Source organism: Daphnia magna, unplaced genomic scaffold, assembly GCF_020631705.1.
Source record: "Daphnia magna isolate NIES unplaced genomic scaffold, ASM2063170v1.1 Dm_contigs243, whole genome shotgun sequence".
NCBI classification, from domain to species: Eukaryota; Metazoa; Arthropoda; class Branchiopoda; order Diplostraca; family Daphniidae; genus Daphnia; species Daphnia magna.
In genome coordinates, this window is record NW_025533199.1 from 65,658 (window position 1) to 84,642 (window position 18,985).

At 36.6% G+C, this 18,985-nt stretch overlaps 1 protein-coding gene and 1 pseudogene across 1 annotated transcript; both read right to left on the bottom strand.

Moving 5' to 3' along the window:
* Window positions 1–6,484: 6,484 nt before the first annotated feature.
* On the bottom strand, window positions 6,485–9,984 carry LOC123467842 (annotated as a pseudogene).
* A 1,714-nt stretch (window positions 9,985–11,698) lies between these two features.
* LOC116935210 (secreted RxLR effector protein 161-like) lies at window positions 11,699–12,148 on the bottom strand. Its single transcript, XM_032942556.1, has one exon. It carries the CDS (start codon window positions 12,146–12,148, stop codon window positions 11,699–11,701), a length of 450 nt encoding a protein of 149 aa, XP_032798447.1.
* Between the last annotated feature and the right edge of the window lie 6,837 nt (window positions 12,149–18,985).

Sequence of the window (18,985 nt, forward strand, 5' to 3'; positions counted from 1 at the left end):
TTTTACAAGATACAGAAAAGCAAAAACTTGAGTGTCAGCAAGTGTTTGTGAAATGGAAAGGACCTGAAGCTTTGTATCTTGGACAGCGTCAGTGGGCGTTGTCAATAGGGAGAACCCAAACGTTGGTAATCACGTGCCCGGCGCGAGCTGGAAGTCGGAAACAGTATAAACGAGAGTTGGCGACCGTCGAAATTGTGAAAATTCCAAAAGGGTGTTCGGGTCAGACAGATGAATGGATCCTTCAGGCAAGCTATCAGAGGGAGTCATCTACTTCCTGGGAGGAATCCCCGCCATCCCAACTGAAGGGCATCAACTGGACACTCCCAACAGGATCGATAGACAAGCCCCAAGAATCGACGTCGACGTCACCACAGGCTATGATCGCCTAAACCCTTGGAAAAAACAAGGCAGCCAGAACAATGGCCGATATAGTTGGGAAATCTATACGTCAGCTGAAAGAAGAGGATGAAACCCGAATACGTCTACAGTCAACCCCGCCGTCTTACCCATACGAGTTGTTGATGGGTACGATACTCACGGTTATGGCAAATCTCACTTTGTGGTTTCTATTTTACAGGGGAAAGCAACAACATGACCGGGAAAGAATCGAGGTGAGAAAGCGACTCGAGGTGTTGGAGACAACAGGCAGCGTTGAAGGTGCAGGTGACGGAGAGCAGGCTGCACAAAGGAGCACTCAACTGGCTAAATTGGAGGTTCGAATAATAGAACATGAGCAGCACTGTTTGGAGACGCTTCGAAGTCTGGAGCAGTTAACTAAATAGAAGCGGCAAATCCCCTACTGATGTTATTCCATGTTCTGATGACTGTTTTATTTTTTCTTGATGCTTCGCATAGTGTTGACCTTGTAATGGGTAGATCAGATCAAATGACTTCCATAGTTTAGTCAAAAGAGGCTATAGCACTCTTACAGTATCCGAATAAAAGTAAAGAAAGCTTTGAACCGTAGGCCTTAGTGGGAAACAGTAGTATAGCGAATTGTAGAAATTTTAGCTAAAGGGGGAAGTCTCAAAATTAAGATTCGTTTTTCTGGTTAAAAATAAATAATAGCGGTCGGGACGACTCGCTATCTAGGGAGGGAGATGTCGCGGTTATTTGAGGCCCCATGGACTAGCTGTCACGTCCGGCGCTTCTGTATCGGCTATTGACCGCAACTCTACCCGAGATGTCCGGCAGTCTTGTCAGCAGATATTTCTCCCGGTAGCTGCTGTCTACGTTAGTGCATAAATACTTGTGTGTGTCCCTTGCTGTTCCCCCCAGTCTAGTTGTAACTGTTTGTTAGTACTGTGTGTGTGAGCGCATCGACAGTGAATACAATCTTAATCGCTACTTGAGTCTCAACGTTATTCCTCCGTGCTACTATATAACAGTGTATTCACATTGAATACAAGTATATTTGATCCTGTTTACACATAGAAGTAAAAACTCATGGTATCACAGTGTATTCACATTGAATAAAAGTATATTTGATCCTGTTTACATATAGAAGTTAAAACTCTTGATATCACAGTGTATTCACATTGAATACAAGTATATTTGATTCTGTTTACATGTAGAAGTATAAACTCATAATATAACAGTGTATTCACATTGAATACAAGTATATTTGGTCCTGCTTACATATAGAAGTAAAAACTCATGGTATCACAGTGTATTCACATTGAATACAAGTATATTTGATCCTGTTTACATATAGAAGTAAAAAATCATGGTATCACAGTGTATTCACATTGAATACAAGTATATTTGATCCTGTTTACATATAGAAGTAAAAACTCATGGTATCACAGTGTATTCACATTGAATACAAGTATATTTGATCCTGTTTACATGGAGAAGGCAAAACTCATGGTATCACAGTGTATATACATTGAATACAAGTATATTTGATCCGGTTTACATATAGAATTAAAAACTCATGATATCCCAGTGTATTCACATTGAATTCAAGTTCAGTGGCGGTCCAGTTATAGAACCGGCCTGTGCGCGGTTCTATAACTGATTGGTTCTATAACCAAGGACCCGATCTTAGTGCCACCTATCGTCGGTTCTTTCATCCCTCAAACTTTGACGGTTTTAGAATGTAAGGGCACATAGCAGAATTTTAATGCTGTTCGCTAGGGATCTAGAGTCCCGTGGTCGAACCACTGCTATGACTAACTTAAAAAGGTTTTAATATATGTGTAATATAGTCTATGGCTATGAATGGTGAGATACTAGTGTATCTTCATTGGTGGGGGACCATCCACAGAGGAAGTGGTTTGATGAACTAGAAGAACGGTTGTCATACCAGAAGGAAAAAGAAATTAGAGTTGGTAGATGGACTGTAATAGAACAAGGTGCAAGAAGATAAGAATGAATAAAGGAAGCTATTGTATTCTATTGTATTTGGTATGAATAACTTTACCTCCTATTATTATTGTATTTGGTATGAATAACTTTAACGCCTATTATTATTAGTTGGGTCATTGAACCGATGTACAACATTGCCTAAAAAGATAAAACCAATTGCAGTAATATTTTTTTGCATGTTTTAAAAGGCAAAACCCATTCATTCCCGCCATAGAAAATCGATAAAGTTCATAATACGGCCAACGGTGGCGCTGAAACACGGCAAAGATAAATCTGTTCGAAAACCGAGCCGGTTCCATAGCTAGGCTGTTCTATAACTCGACCGGCACTGTATATTTGATTCTGTTTACATGTAGAAGTATTAACTCTAATATAACAGAGTTTTCACATTGAATACAAGTGTATTTGATTCTGTTTACATGTAGAAGTATAAACTCATAATATCACAGTGTATTGACATTGAATACAAGAATATTTGATTCTGTTTACATGTAGAAGTATAAACTCTAATATAACAGAGTTTTCACATTGAATACAAGTATATTTGATTCTGTTTGCATATAGAAGTAAAAACTCATGGTGTCACAGTGTATTCACATTGAATACAAGTATATTTGATCCTGTTTACAAGTAGAAGTAAAAACTCATGGTATCACAGTGTATTAACATTGAATTCAAGTATATTTGATTCTGTTTACATGTAGAAGTATTAACTCATAATATCACAGTGTATTGACATTGATAAAAAGTATATTTTATTCTGTTTACATTTAAAAGTATTAACTCATAATATAACAGTGTATTCACATTGAATACAAGTATATTTGATCCTGTTTACATATAGAAGTAAAAACTCATAGTATCACAGTGTATTCACATTGAATACAAGTATATTTGATCTTGTTTACATATAGAAGTAAAAACTCATGGTATCAACATTGTATTCATATTGAATACAAATATTTTTTATTCTGTTTACATGTAGAAGTATAAACTCATAATATAACAGTGTATTTACATTGAATACAAGTATATTTGATCCTATTTACATATAGAAGTAAAAACTCATGGTATCACAGTGTTTTCACATTGAATACAAGTATATTTGATCCTGTTTACATATAGAAGTAAAAACTCATGGTATCACTTTGTATTCATATTGAATACAAGTATATTTGATTCTGTTTACATGTAGAAGTAAAAACTCATGGTATCACAGTGTATTCATATTGAATACAAGTATATTTGATTTTGTTTAAATGTACAATGTAAGATTTGCCAGGCGTGTATTTATTTGACTCTTACAATAGCAATACAATCAAACCAAGAAGCATGACACTACTCTAACTATTGTTGCGAATAACATTGCTTTTTATACAGAATTGCAAGTGGCACATTGGGTGTGGCTTTGATTGCGGTGGCGTGTGGTCACTTGGTCATGTGGGCGTTTCCTTGGTGTACACCTTGCGTACACTCAATGTCCGTGCAAATTTGCCATCTTCTGTAAAGCGTAAATAATGCAGTTGGCTCGTTACATTCCTTCCCCCTGTGCAGCAGGATAAATTGGTCCTCCAATTTCACCTTTGTGTGCAGACTACAGGTCTTAGGAAGGCAACGTGTATTGCGCCATAATATATATTTATAAGAAGCGTCTAAAATATTGTAGCATTGGTAACATTTTGCGCTGATTAAAATAATGGGATGTTATTTTCTTTTAGATGATGTGTGGTTGTTGGTACACTTATTTTTTTTTTTTAGCACTCAGAATTTTCGGAATAGATTTCGAATGCTAATTTCGTCATCTATATAGTCCATTGTATATCTTCCGTCCGTATTGAGGTTATCATCTCGAGCTCCTTGACGTAACAATATTTCTATAATATCTGTATGCCTGTACCTTACAGCTATTTGCAACGCAGTTTCCTTTGATGTGCGTGATCTCCTGTTGATGAATTCCGCTGGACATACTTCCGCGACGTATTTGTTGTTATATTTAGCAGCATAATGTAACACTGTTTCTTCATCCAGCGTTTGGTGCACAATAATTCGATCCATCCACAAATATTTAACACATTCCATATTATTGAGAGCTATAGCCACTAGTAATGGTGGCTCTCCCATGCTGTTTTGGATGTTGAATATGTTACCGTGATGGGATAGAATACGGATTAAATGGACATTATTATCCGCGGCTGCTCGGTGTGCTATTGTCATCCCCTCCTCGTAAATATTACTATCAGCTCCGTATTGGAGAAACATATCCATGACATGTCGAACGAATCTTTCTTTTATCACACTCCCGTGTAATAATGATGTTCCATTGGGGAATTCACTGTCCAGAATTTGTTTTGTGTTTTTCCCATTTTCTCTTGCTTCTAGTAGGTGTTTTCTGATCATTTCTCTTGGTACTTCCAGCAAATTGTAGTTGAACTCTCCTTTCATCAACATCGTTATGGCGATGATTCTTCTTCGTGTCATCTCCGTGTCCATAGCTGGAAATGTTTTCATCATACAGTTTTTACAGTAGGCCGTTTATGTTATTAAGGGAACTGGTAATGACCAAGTTTCCTGTTCTTCTTCGTTGTTGATTACACTTACTGCTTTACAGTTGGCGACCATTTCACTGTCTGACGACGATGGGTCTAAGTCACTTTCTATTTTACTGTAGTAGTGACCCACTTTACTCGGTGATTTTTCTTCTTCTTCCGTTTCTGATGGTGATATAGAACTTTTCTCTTGCATAAATTCGCAATCGCTTTCACTATTGCTGTATCTTTTCTTTTGCATAAATTCACAATCACTGTTACTATTGCTGTATCTTGTTACGTCTTCTTCCATATTTATATTCCGTGACACCTGCATACTTGTTGTTGTTGGTAGTACAACCTTATTTTCACTTATCACTTTGTTTGTGAGGTTTTCGATTTTAGCTGTAGCTACGAAATTTTTTCTTGCGTTCGTACTAATTTGTATCTCACCTTTAGCTTCATTACTCATTAGATTAGTTAAGAGTTCGTCTTCCCAGTCGTTTCCTGTTGGTAGCGTTTCACTTATTTCCAATTGCGGGGTATCTTCTTCAATCCAAGTCATCAAGATTTCATCACTCCAGTCAACATTTGTTAGTTCTTTGTTTTTCTTGGTTTGGTTCATTTTTTTTTAAATGTATCTTTCCGTGGAAGGTTGGTAATACAACTAAAACTTTTCTTGCTTGTTTGTCTGTTATATAGTTGGAGTACCCACCCCTAACATGTTCAACGTTGCTTACGATTCTCTACTAAAGAAATCTACTTTGAATGTCAATGTTTTATTAGGTGTCCTCTTCCTATTTTGTCTTTAACTATCTTCTAGTCTGAGAATGTTTTCTACAGTATGTGTGAATGTTTTGTTTAATTGACCCCTCCTTTTAAGAAAAACTTCTTACCTTATGTGTAAATTCTAGATTTTAACGACTTATATAGAGTTTCATTCTCGTACACGATTTCTCTCTTCCGCAAAGTGGTTTATGGAAATTTATTTCTTACCCCCCCCTTTTTTTTTTTTTTTATTATATATATATATTTTTTTTTTTTTTTTTTTAAGATTGCGTCAAGGCGATCGAAGAAGTCTCGTTTAGCGTGTTCTTTGTTCTTCAGTTGTCGCTTGACTGTCTGTGCTGTTTTGTTTTCATTTTTGAATCCCCCACTTTCTGTGATGTATACGCTAGACTTTGTTTCTCAGCATCTTGCTGAAATTTAAATGATTTTTCACTCTTCCATCCGGTGATGTTCCAAAATTCGTGTTGTGAGTATCGTCGTTTCACCACTGCCGATGTCCAGTTGTTCGAAGAATTATTCAACCCGGTTCGAAGTGGTGTTTCCTGTCCCGTTGTTCCCGTATATGTGGTACAGCCTGTTTGGTGCAATGACTTCTATTACAAGTAAATCCGTCTTCTTGTTCATTTGTGTTATCCTTTTCTTGTTTTCGGAATTCCTTTATTGTTTTGTTTTATTTTATTTTTGTTATATTTTCTTTTTATTTATTATTATTGTTTTTTTTATATAGTGAATATCCTGGCTACGCCCGACTTCGCGATATTCTTCCACTGCTGCACGCACGGTTCTTGTGGTGGGCAGAATCAGGGGATGACATTTATCATCCTTGGGTTTTGGTTTCGAACATATATCCGGAGCTGACATATTCCGAGATTCAGATACGACTCGAGCACCATCAAGTCTGATTGGCTGTTTTGAACCATTTGAATGATTTTGCTGAGGATGATTGATTTGCTTTCCGTCGGTGTGCTTAATTTTTCACTATGGTTTTGTTTTGGTTTTTGGTTTTTTTTTGTTTTTTTTAAGTACTGATTGGAAAAAATTACTCTACTACATCTACCATCTTTTTTTATGTTTGGTGTTGTAGTTTTTTTTTCGTTATTTGTTAAACGTGCGTTTTAAATGGTCTTCTGGAGTACATCTACATAGATCCTCCCACACCATTCCGTAGCCAACGACATAGCTGCATGTCGCGTGACTTCCCGTACATTCCTTGTTTTGCTCGTTTTCCCATTTTAATTCTTCGATAGGATACAATTTTCCTTTCTTTGGTGCACTCGGTGTGTTTATCGACGTAAGGTTTTCTTTTGGTTTTTCTGTCGCTGACGTCATTAAAGGTGCAAATTCCCTAATGAATGGTTTTTCATTTGCTCCTCCAGCGCTGTAGATGGGTTCTGGTATCATGGAATCCATTTCTTGAATATCACTTTCGCTCACTTTACGTGATTGCTTGCGTCGTCTGAAGCTTTCCTTAATCCGTGGAATAGGATTACAGGAAATAAAAATTCTTAGACAGATGAGAAATAGGATGAATCCTATCGCGGAGAGAGCCATGATTTTTAATGTGTCAAACCAGGAAAACATGTTTCCGATTTGATTGTCCTGTTCTTCTGTTACTAGGATGTTAGGTAACTCTTTGCCTTCTCCTTCATTAATTCGTCCCACCAGGTCATTTAGGATGTTCAGCTGTTCCATTTCCATTGTTTCATGAGCTGGGTGGTTCCTTAATCCATAGTCGAAACTGTTTAAGTGCAGTTCTTCGAATTCTGCAATTAAATCCAGATTTGAGGTGTGTATGGTCGCCTCTTGTTTAATCCAGTCTCTTGCTGTTGCGTTATGTTGCCAAGTATGAGGATAATCGTTGATGTTTATCAATTGTGATTTCCAAAAACACTCTGAATACGGGTGAATAGACCATCCGTCGAGTCCGATCGTACAGTTGTTTTTTCCGTAAACGAAAAATGGCTGGAACCCACACTTGGTCTCTTTTGCAGACAGTGAGATCCTTTTTAGGTCGCATTGTTGCAATGTCATGGCCTGACCAAAACCATATATCCTTGTACACATTGGAAGTCCGAGTGCGGCGGCTGCAAGCAATCCATTTGTTTGGGCTAAGATTATGGTTTGCGTTCGTTTTATCTTTGATAACTATCCCGAATTTCCTTTGCCAATTTATTGTCGTGTTCAGTTTCAATACTGATTTTGTATTGCTCGTGCATTTTTCCAAGCTCGTATTTTATAAAGTCACTTAGCTCCTCAGTGGATTTTGGTAGACCGTTACTTGTATTAGCGTCATTTAGCGGTCGATAGTCATCTACTACACGTTCGTGTGCTATATTTTCTTTTTGTTGTTTTGAAACCTTAAATTGACCATTTGAACTTTTGTCTTGAAATTCCGACTTATCTCGGGTTGCATTGTGTTGTCTCTCAATTTTGTCTATATCTTTTTCTTCGTCATCATTTGATTTTGTTATTCCAGTGGTTGTTGTTTCGCTTGGCTGTTCTCTTATTTGATTTGGTGTAGGATATTTCAGGCTTATAGTTGGCTCGGTGGAAGAAATAATTTCAGCTTGGTTAGATTTTGGTTTTATTTTGTCTGTTGTTGTGGTTTCTGTGTTAACTTTTTCTGTAGTTGTAGATGACTGTGTCGTGATAGCCGTTTTGAGTGATGTACTAGTTAATGTTGCTGATGCAGTTGTTGATGTTATTGTTGGTAATTGCTCTGCTTCTGTTGATTTTGTAGTAGATTTTGATGTTGTAGTTGGTTTCGGTGTAGAGGCCGATATTTGTGTGATAGTGGTTGTTTTTAGTGTGGTAGTACTTGGCTTTTGAATGATGGTGGTCGGTTTTTGTGTGGTAGTGGTCTGTTTTTGTGTGGTTGTGGTCGGTTTTTTTGTGGTTGTGGTCGACTTTTTTGTGGTAGTAGTTGATTTTGTCGTTGTTGTTTTGAATGTTGTTTACGGTTTTGTCGCTGTTGTGAGTGGCCTAATCGTTGTTGTTGTTGTTTCTGTTTTCGCACTTGTTGTTACTGTGGCTGCAATGGAAGGTATGACTGATATATCTGTTGTAGCAATCATGGATGTTGCTGACTTTGTCGAGATGGTTGAATTTTTTGTTATTCCTTCTGTTGCGTTTTTTTATAGTTAATCTCCTTTGGATCACGATGGTTTAATGGTGGCAAGATTGGTAGATTTTTTCCAAATAAGGTGTGTTGAGTATGTAGAGATATTATTGCTGCTGCCGACAATGTTCTAGGTTGATGTGGATTTCTGTACTCGAAACTAAAATGTTGTTTCTGGCTCGTTCCATGACAGTGTCACAACGATAATTTATCGACCCGTCTTGTTAGGCATTTCCGGTCCGAAGCGCCTGAATGAAGTCCTGTTCTATCACTTGCCATTAATTGTCCTGTGTGATCGAATGTTCCCCAGATGGAACTTTTATCTGAGCATTCGTGCAGAATGAGCATCGTTGTGTTCGCTTTAATAAAGTTGTTTGTGTTAAATGGTCTTATCGTGAAGTCGGAGGAGTATTCGAAGGCTTGGCCCTTGCTGGATGCTTCGCTACAGTTAGCCACGGTTGTTTGTGATTGCACCAAGGGGTCATTACTTGTTATTAATTTTTGTAGACTTGTTTGACATTTGATTCAATTAGGATCGCATGCTTCGAGTGTTATTGCTTTGTTAACGCCATTGTGTGTTAAACATTTTTCATCGGGTGACTTACCATGTTTCATTAGTCCCCATCCTATCATGTCCCATATGATATTTCCTCTCCCATGGTTCCGTTTCAATAATCCTCCGAAAATTGGCGAACTGACGGTTGTTGTTACTGATGTCCTCTGTTCCAACTGGATTTCTTCGAATTCGTCAATGGATGCATCTGGGAAATTATCCAACACATCCGTGTTTGTTGTTAGGATTTCGATAACCCATTGTTGACTTTCACTAATTGTTCCCTGTCTACTGCATGTTTTAGGTGTTGCCAATCTAACTCGTCCCTCTTCTTCATCATGTAAGGTGATGCACAGGCCTGTTTCCAGAGAAATCCATTGGTAGTTAGTTAAATCCAGTATCCACCTTGATGTGTTTTCGGTGAAATTTTCTGCCATAATTTGATTGTTTTCATTTGCCACGATGCAGATGTTAGTGTTTATAAGCCTTATGCTGTGATCTACGATGTATTCGAATTTCGTTCCTGTTGGCAAAGGGTCTTGGATATCATATTGGTTGTGGACTGATACTTGCGTGTTTATTGATGAGCCATTAACCATGAGATACGCAATTGTATCTTTTATAGTCATTATTCCATTTTCTTCTACGTTTGTTATTATAGGATGTCCCATTCGTATCGAACCCCATGCATACGATATGCTGTAAAGTCTTTTCCCCATAGCTTCTTTTTCAGCACGATTTTCAAGAATATCAATTTCGTTATTAGTCGACCGTTTTACTTTGCTTGTTACTGGGTCTGCGTATTCATTGCAAGACCATGTATCTACATTTACTTGGTTCTAACAGGATGGTAATGAAATTTTAAAATTTTTATATAACTTTGTGGTCGGCTCTCCTGGAAAAATAAGAAATGTCAAAGGCATCCCTACTACTTTAAATCCAGGTTGGGTAAATTCTTTATTATTTATATCTGGTTTGTTAGCGAAAGTTATTTCTATCTGTTTGTTATTATCTAGAAGGCGGCTAGTGTTTACATTAATCATTGAGTTTGTTAATTCTATATACCCTTCACCTTTAAAAATAATTTGTGAATTTGATGAATTCGTTGATCTATCTCCCCATACTATGGTGTTATGATTTTGTGTATACTCCCCTTCTTGCTGAGTGGTGTTTAAGAATCCAAATGACTTTCCACTAAGCTTTCTGGCGTCTCTTGTTTTAATGTTATCTCTTCCGCTAAGCCATTTAATGCATGGTATTCTTTGATAGCATACCACTTCCCTTCCCCTGTAGGAGTTGATGTAAAACTCAACGTTGTTGTTCCTTCCTGCATAAGATTACCCCCGCATTTTTTTTTATTTACCATTTCCCAGCATTCAATTGCTGAGAGTAATTTTGTTTCCTGTGAATAAACTGGGTCAAAAGACCCTATCCAGAAAGATCTGGTTATTTTCTTAGTCTTAATCCTACATTAATCCGTCTCAATCTTACATGTAAAAAGAATCAAATATACCTGTATTCAATGTGATTACACTGTTATATTATGAGTTTATACTTCTACATGTAAACAGAATCAAATATACTTGTATTCAATGTGAATACACTGTTATACCATGAGTTTTAACTTCTATATGTAAACAGGATCAAATATACTTGTATTCAATGTGAATACACTGTTATATTATGAGTTTATACTTCTACATGTAAACAGAATCAAATATACTTGTATTCAATGTGAATACACTGTGATACCATGAGTTTATACCACTACATGTAAACAGAATCAAATATACTTGTATTCAATGTGAATACTGTTAAGTTTTAGAAAAATTACATAAACTTATGTAGATATATTAATAGGATATGTTACTTGTCTAAATACAAAAGAATAGCACAGTGAGTTGTCCTGTATCTGTCGTATTCAAAAAACAAGGGAGAGTTTATACAGTTCTACAGACACACATTTTTCATGCAGAGAATAACAGGACTAAACAGCAACCTTTTTATGAAAGTGGTTTTGGCAACTTAGTCAGGTTGTTTGGGATGCGTCACTTTTAATTCCAACATCTCCTCTCAAACCAAAGGACCTGAACACATACCTAGATATTCGCGCATTTTATCAAAACTAGGCTTGGGCAGTGGTTTTGTAAAGATATCAGCCTTCTGCTGTTTTGAGTTTACAAACAAGACATTGATAATACGATCTTCTTGGAGGGAACGGACAAAATGATATCTAATATCAATATGTTTCGTGCGTTGGTGAAATTCAGGGTTATGAATGGAACGGATTGCACTTTGTTTGTCACATAGGATAGGGACAGGTTGATCGTCTGTTTCTCCAATTTATGTAAGTAGACTCTTGAGCCGGACAGCTTCCTTTGATGTTTCTGATGCTGCGACATATTCAGCTTCCGTGGTGGATTGAGACACACATTTCTGTCTGCGACTACTCCAGGATGTTAGACTTCCATAGACGAAGAAGGCGAAACCAGAGGTAGAGCAGCGACTGTCAATATCTCCACCGTAATCAGCATCTGTGTAACCAACTAAAGGTTGTTTTGAGTTTACACAAAAAAGAATTCCAAGATTTGGGGTTCCTGCAAGATACGACAAAATTCTCTTTACTGCATTCCAGTGTGGACGTCCTGGATTTTGACAAAATTTGGCCACTTGACTAACAGCGAATGAAATATCCGGCCGGCAAGTGATGGACAAATAGAGCAAACATCCGACTGCTTCACGATATGGTATGTTTGACACATCAAGTTTCTCCTCTTCGGATGTTGGTGACATTGCCGATGTAATTCAAGTGTATGGGTCTGCTGGAATGGTGGTAGGGTTGCAAGTGGCCATGTTGAACCTGCATAGAATTTTCTTAATGAATTCGGGTTGGTTAATCAGGATGCTTCTGCTCTCCCGATCTCGATGAATATCAAGTCCAAGGAAACGAGTTGCAGGTAGACAGCGCATATCAAATTCCTTTGAAAGAAACTCGATTACTAGTTGTATAGAGGATGAACTGGTTCCACACACTAGTCCGTCGTCTACGAAGATTGCAACGACAAGAAGATCTTCTCCTTTTTGACAATGATAGACGCAGGAGTCTGATTCACACCTTGAGAGCCCGAACTTGACAAGGAAAAGATTAAATTTTTCGTTCCAAACTCTAGGAGCTTGTTTTAAGCCATAAAGGCTTTTCTCCAGTAAACATACATGATCTTCTTTTCCAGCTACGATAAAACCGTCAGGCTGCTCCATAAAGACTTGTTCTTTTAACGTTCCATAACGAAAAGCAGTTTTCACATCTAGGAGAGTGATCTCTAGGTCTCGGTAAGCTGTAATTGCTAGAATTGTGCGAAGAGAATCATGTTTTAGGACTGGAGCAAAAGTTTCACTGTAATCAGTACCATAGTTTTGAGAAAAACCTTTTGCTACTAATCTGGCTTTGTATCTTTCAGAGACACCACTGTAGCCAGGCTTGACTTTGAAGACCCATTTGCAGCCAATAACATTTCTTTCAATCGGCCTTTTTACAAGAACCCACGTTTGATTGGATATGAGTGACTTGTATTCGTCTTCGATGGCCATGGTCCATAATGAGGCTTCTTGGCTTTCCATTGCTTCTTTGTAGTTCTTTGGCTCGAGGTTTTCGATTGGCAGGGTGAGTATTGCTCCCATTCCAGATGATGAGTGTTTATTCTCTTGATTTTGCATTGGTTTTAGAATACTTCTTCTCCATTCTAGAAATTTTTCGTTGAAGACAGGGACTCGTGATGACTTGCGTCGTGCTGGTGATGTTGAGGTTGTTGCATCTTGATTTCTATCGGTCAGAGTTTCCGCCGGACAGGTTTCTTCATTACTTATTGGTTGTTTGGCCGTCTCAGCTTCTGTACTTGCCATCTCCTCTGCTTGGTTTTCTTCTTCAGTTCCAGTGATTGCTCTTGTAGTTTCGTCAGGTTCTCCACTTGTGGTTGTGATTGCATCCATGTGTTGAATGTTATCTTCGAGGTTCTCAGTTGTAAATATCATGTCAAATGGTGTAGAGGTTTTGTTCTGTTTTTCCTCATGTAGGAGACCATTCGACTCGTCTACAATAACATTTCGGCTAATTTCTACTCGTCTTTTACATGGGAGCCATATCCTGTATGCTTTTGTTGACGGACAACATCCAACAAAGATACCTTGTATTGTTTTAGGTTCTAGCTTTCGACGCATTGCGTCAGGAATATGTACGAATGATGTGGATCCAAAAATGCAAAGGTGTGAAATATTCGGCTTTTCTCCATGAAGGGTTTCATACGGCGTAGTACTTCCAGTACTTGACAGCATCCGATTTTGTATGTAGACAGCGTAGGCCACTGCCTCAGCCCATAAATAGTCTGCTACACTGCGAGCCAGATACATACTGCGGGCTGCTTCCATTATGGTTCGAATTACCCTCTCTGAGACACCATTTTGTTTTGGACAGTAGGGTGCACTAAGTTCGTGTCTAATCCCCATTTGAGATAGCCATGTTTCGAATTCTCGACTCACAAATTCACCACCATTGTCTGATCAGAGTGTACGAACACAACAGTTAAGTTGATTCTTGAAGACAGCTACAAACTTTTTAAACTGCGCTGGCACTTCAGATTTATGTTGGAGAAAGTAGACTTCTACCCAACCGCTAAAGTCGTCTTTAAATAGAACGAAGTAGCGAGATTTATTTGGAGACTCCGTTTGCATCGGTCCGCAAACGTCAGAGTGTATCAAATCGCCTATACAGGAGCCTCTTTTTCTACCACTGGGAAAAGGCAATCTATGCATTTTCCCAAGTATGCAGCCTGTACAGAGTGGTGGCTGCGAACTGCTGGAGCTGATGTCGAGGCCGGAAACTGCAAGATCACGTGCCATTTTCAGTATGGTCTTGGTGTTTGTGTGTGCAAGTCTTTGGTGCCAGGTAGAGAGAGTAAAGCTAGTAGCGGCGTGCGATGTTACTTGAGTCTTAACTGTGATGTCCAGATAATAGAGTTTTTCATTTGCACGTTGTCCAGTTATTTCTAAGTTATCATTGCGATAGAATGTTACCATATTGTCAGAGAAAACAGCTTTTACTCCCTTTTCTGTGGCAGCACTGATTGAAAACAGATTAATTCCTAAGCCTGGTACATAGAGGACATCTTGGAGTAGAAGAGATACACCGGCTGCATTTGTAATTTCTACGTCGCCCTTGCCTTCGGCTTGCAAGCGGATATTGCCAATTCCCAGTACAGTGTGAGTTCCTTCCTTAATTGGTTTAAAGTTGATAAGAATTGATCTCTTGTCTGTCATATGTTCAGACGCACCCGAATCTGCCACGAAACCATACATTTCAAAATCAGATTTAGTTGATAACATGTAACTGTAGCCTTGGTCTTGTGTTTGGAATCGATGTGGAAAACTTGCGTTACATTGTTGTTTTTCAGCTTCGTGTCTCAATCTCGATCTGCAGTTAGAAGCTTTGTGTGGGCCAAGACCACAGTAACTGGACAGTTGTTGTGATGACGTTCCGCCACGACCTCGGTACATTCCTCGGAAACCACGAGTACCTCCTCTAAGGCCAGGATATCCGCCTCTTCTCGTCCCACGCGCAGAAAAATAAGGTTGATATCTAGCTTGAAGATAAGGAAAGTGAGCTCCAGTGAAGCCTCTTGATTGGCTAAGTTGATTATAGTCTTGAAAGTTAGTGTAGGCTCCACTTTGCGAAAGAACGTTATCGTCTTCCTTCTTGTTAAACGCTTGAGATATCGCTTGTTCTTCTTGAAGTTTGGCAAGAAGTAGTTTTACGGTTCTGCCTTCTTCAGGGGAGTTATTCCACGTGGTGTAGAAATGACGGTAGCTAGGTGGGAGCGTAGATAGTATTTTGGAAATTACTTGAGTTTCCATGATCTGTTCGCCTACATCTGTGAGTTTGGACCACAGAAGTTCAAGAGCAGTGACATGGCTAGTCATATTGTGTCCTTGCTTGTATTTATATTCAGTGAATTGTTGAAGTAGAATGAGTCTGTTGTCAGCTGCGTTTCGAGAGTGCTGATTTCTTATTCTAGCGTACATGTCAGCAGCAGTAGTAGACGTGCACAGCGTATCTCGAAGTTCATCATCCGTTGTAGCAAAGATATAATTTCTGGCAGTGACCTCTTTCAACTTCCATCTACTGATGGCATCTGCGTTTTTGACAATACCATCCTCGTCTGATACCTAGGATAGTGACATAAGAGGTTAGCTTTAAGTATTAAGTTTGGTTTTCATTGAGTGACAGCTTCTCAAATATTCTGATAGGATTTTTTTTTTAAAATTATTATGACACGAGATAGTGATAAGATTCACTAGTTCACAGTTAAAAAAAAATTGCATGTCTAAATGATTCATACTCCTGGGACTGCATGAGAAATGTGTTTCTCGAAAAGAAAAAAAAACTGGTATGTTACAGTTCTACTCTCAGAGGAGTGCATGAGAGAAAAAAAAATCACATGTCTGATTTCTTTCTCTCGAAGTGCCCCTTTTTTAAATTTTTGTTTCAAACGTGAGGCATATACATATGTTTGTTTAGTTGTTCTTAAGGTGGATGTTTTAAGAGAATTTCTATGATAAAAGTTTGGACCGACAGACAACTTCCATCTGTCATGATTGCACATTATAGTACCTCAGTGGGCTTGATTTCGACTCCATCAATAATGTCTAAGAGACCATGTTGCTCTAGAATGAGTCTTACACCACACTTCCACCGTGGAAAATTACTCCAACTAAACTTGGTAAGATGTCCAATATCTTTCAGACCTGAAGTTTCCCTTTTTCAGTGTTTTTTAATGTTGGTACGAATCTCTGGGCCAATAACCTGTTAAGTTTTAGAAAAATTACATAAACTTATGTAGATATATTAATTGAATATGTTACTTGTCTAAATACAAAAGAATAGCGCAGTGAGTTGTCCTGTATCTGTCGTATTCAAAAAACAAGTGAGAGTTTATACAGTTTTACAGACACACATTTTTCATGCAGAGAATAACATGACTAAACAGCAACCTTTTTATGAAAGTGGTTTTGGCAACTTAGTCAGGTTGTTTGGGTTGCGTCACTTTTAATTCCAACAAATACGTTGTTATATTATGAGTTTATACTTATACATGTAAACAGAATCAAATATACCTGTATTCAATGTAAATACACTGTTATATTATGAGTTTATACTTCTACTTGTAAACAGAATCAAATATACTTGTATTCAATGTGAATACACTGTGATACCATGAGTTTTTACTTCTATATGTACACACGATCAAATATACTTGTATTCAATGTGAATACACTGTAATACCATGAGTTTTTGCTTCTATATGTAAACAGGATCAAATATACTTGTATTCAATGTGAATACACTGTTATATTATGAGTTTATACTTATACAAGTAAACAGAATCAAATATACTTGTATTCAATGTGAATACACTGTGACACCATGAGTTTATACTTCTACATGTAAACGGAATCAAATATACTTGTATTAAATGTGAATACACTGTTATATTATGAGTTTATACTTCTACATGTAAACAGAATCAAGTATACTTGTATTCAATGTGAATAAACTGTGATACCATGAGTTTATACTTCTACATGTAAACAGGATCAAATATACTTGTATTCAATGTGAATACACTGTGATACCATGAGTTTTAACTTCTATATGTAAACAGGATCAAATATACTTGTATTCAATAAGAATACACTGTTATATTATGATTTTATACTTCTACATGTAAACAGAATCAAATATACTTGTATTCAATGTGAATACACTGTTATATTATGAGTTTATACTTCTACATGAAAACAGAATCAAATATACTTGTATTCATTGTGAATACACTGTGATACTATGAGTTTTAACTTCTATATGTAAACAGGATCAAATATACTTGTATTCAATGTGAATACACTGTTTTATTATGAGTTTATACTTCTACCTGAAAACAGAATCAAATATACTTTTATTCAATGTGAAGACACTGTTATATTATGAATTTATACTTCTACATTTAAACAGAATCAAATATACTTGTATTCAATGTGAATACACTGTGACACCATGAGTTTATACTTCTACATGTAAACAGAATCAAGTATACTTGTATTCAATGTGAATAAACTGTGATACCATGAGTTTATACTTCTACATGTAAACAGGATCAAATATACTTGTATTCAATGTAAATACACTGTGATACCATGAGTTTTAACTTCTATATGTAAACAGGATCAAATATACTTGTATTCAATAAGAATACACTGTTACATTATGATTTTATACTTCTACATGTAAACAGAATCAAATATACTTGTATTCAATGTGAATACACTGTTATATTATGAGTTTATACTTCTACATGAAAACAGAATCAAATATACTTGTGTTCAATGTGAATAAACTGTGATAGTATGAGTTTTAATTTCTATATGTAAACAGGATCAAATATACTTGTATTCAATGTGAATACACTGTTATATTATGAGTTTACTTCTACATGTAAACATAATCAAATATACCTGTATTCATGTTATATTATGAGTTTATACTTCTACATTGAAACAGAATCAAATATACCGGTATTCAATGTGAATACATTGTTATATTATGGGTTTATACTTCTCCTTGTAAAGAGAATCAAATATACTTGTATTCAATGTGAATACACTGTGATACCACGAGTTTTTACTTCTATCTGTAAACCGGATCAAATATACTTGTATTCAATGCGAATACACTGTTATATTATGAGTTTATACTTCTACATGAAAACAGGATCAAATATACTTTATTCAATGTGAATACACTGTGATACCATGAGTTTTTACTTCTATATGTAAATAGGATAAAATATACTTGTATTCAATGTGTATACACTGTTATATTATGAGTTTATACTTCTACATGTAAACAGAATCAAATATACTTGTATTCAATGTGAATACACTGTAATACCATGAGTTTTTGCTTCTATATGTAAACAGGATCAAATATACTTGTATTCAATGTGAATACACTGTTATATTATGAGTTTATACTTATACAAGTAAACAGAATCAAATATACTTGTATTCAATGTGAATACACTGTGACACCATGAGTTTATACTTCTACATGTAAACAGAATCAAATATACTTGTATTAAATGTGAATACACTGTTATATTATGAGTTTATACTTCTACATGTAAACAGAATCAAGTATACCTGTATTCAATGTGAATAAACTGTGATACCATGAGTTTATACTTCTACATGTAAACAGGATCAAATATACTTGTATTCAATGTGAATACACTGTGATACCATGAGTTTTAACTTCTATATGTAAACAGGATCAAATATACTTGTATTCAATAAGAATACACTGTTATATTATGATTTTATACTTCTACATGTAAACAGAATCAAATATACTTGTATTCAATGTGAATACACTGTTATATCATGAGTTTATACTTCTACATGAAAACAGAATCAAATATACTTGTATTCAATGTGAATAAACTGTGATAGTATGAGTTTTAACTTCTATATGTAAACAGGATCAAATATACTTGTATTCAATGTGAATACACTGTTATATTA

Coding starts and splice junctions, on each gene's coding strand:
- LOC116935210 (XM_032942556.1), bottom strand. CDS start 12,148: ATGTCACCAACATCCGAAGAGGAGAAACTTGATGTGTCAAACATACCA.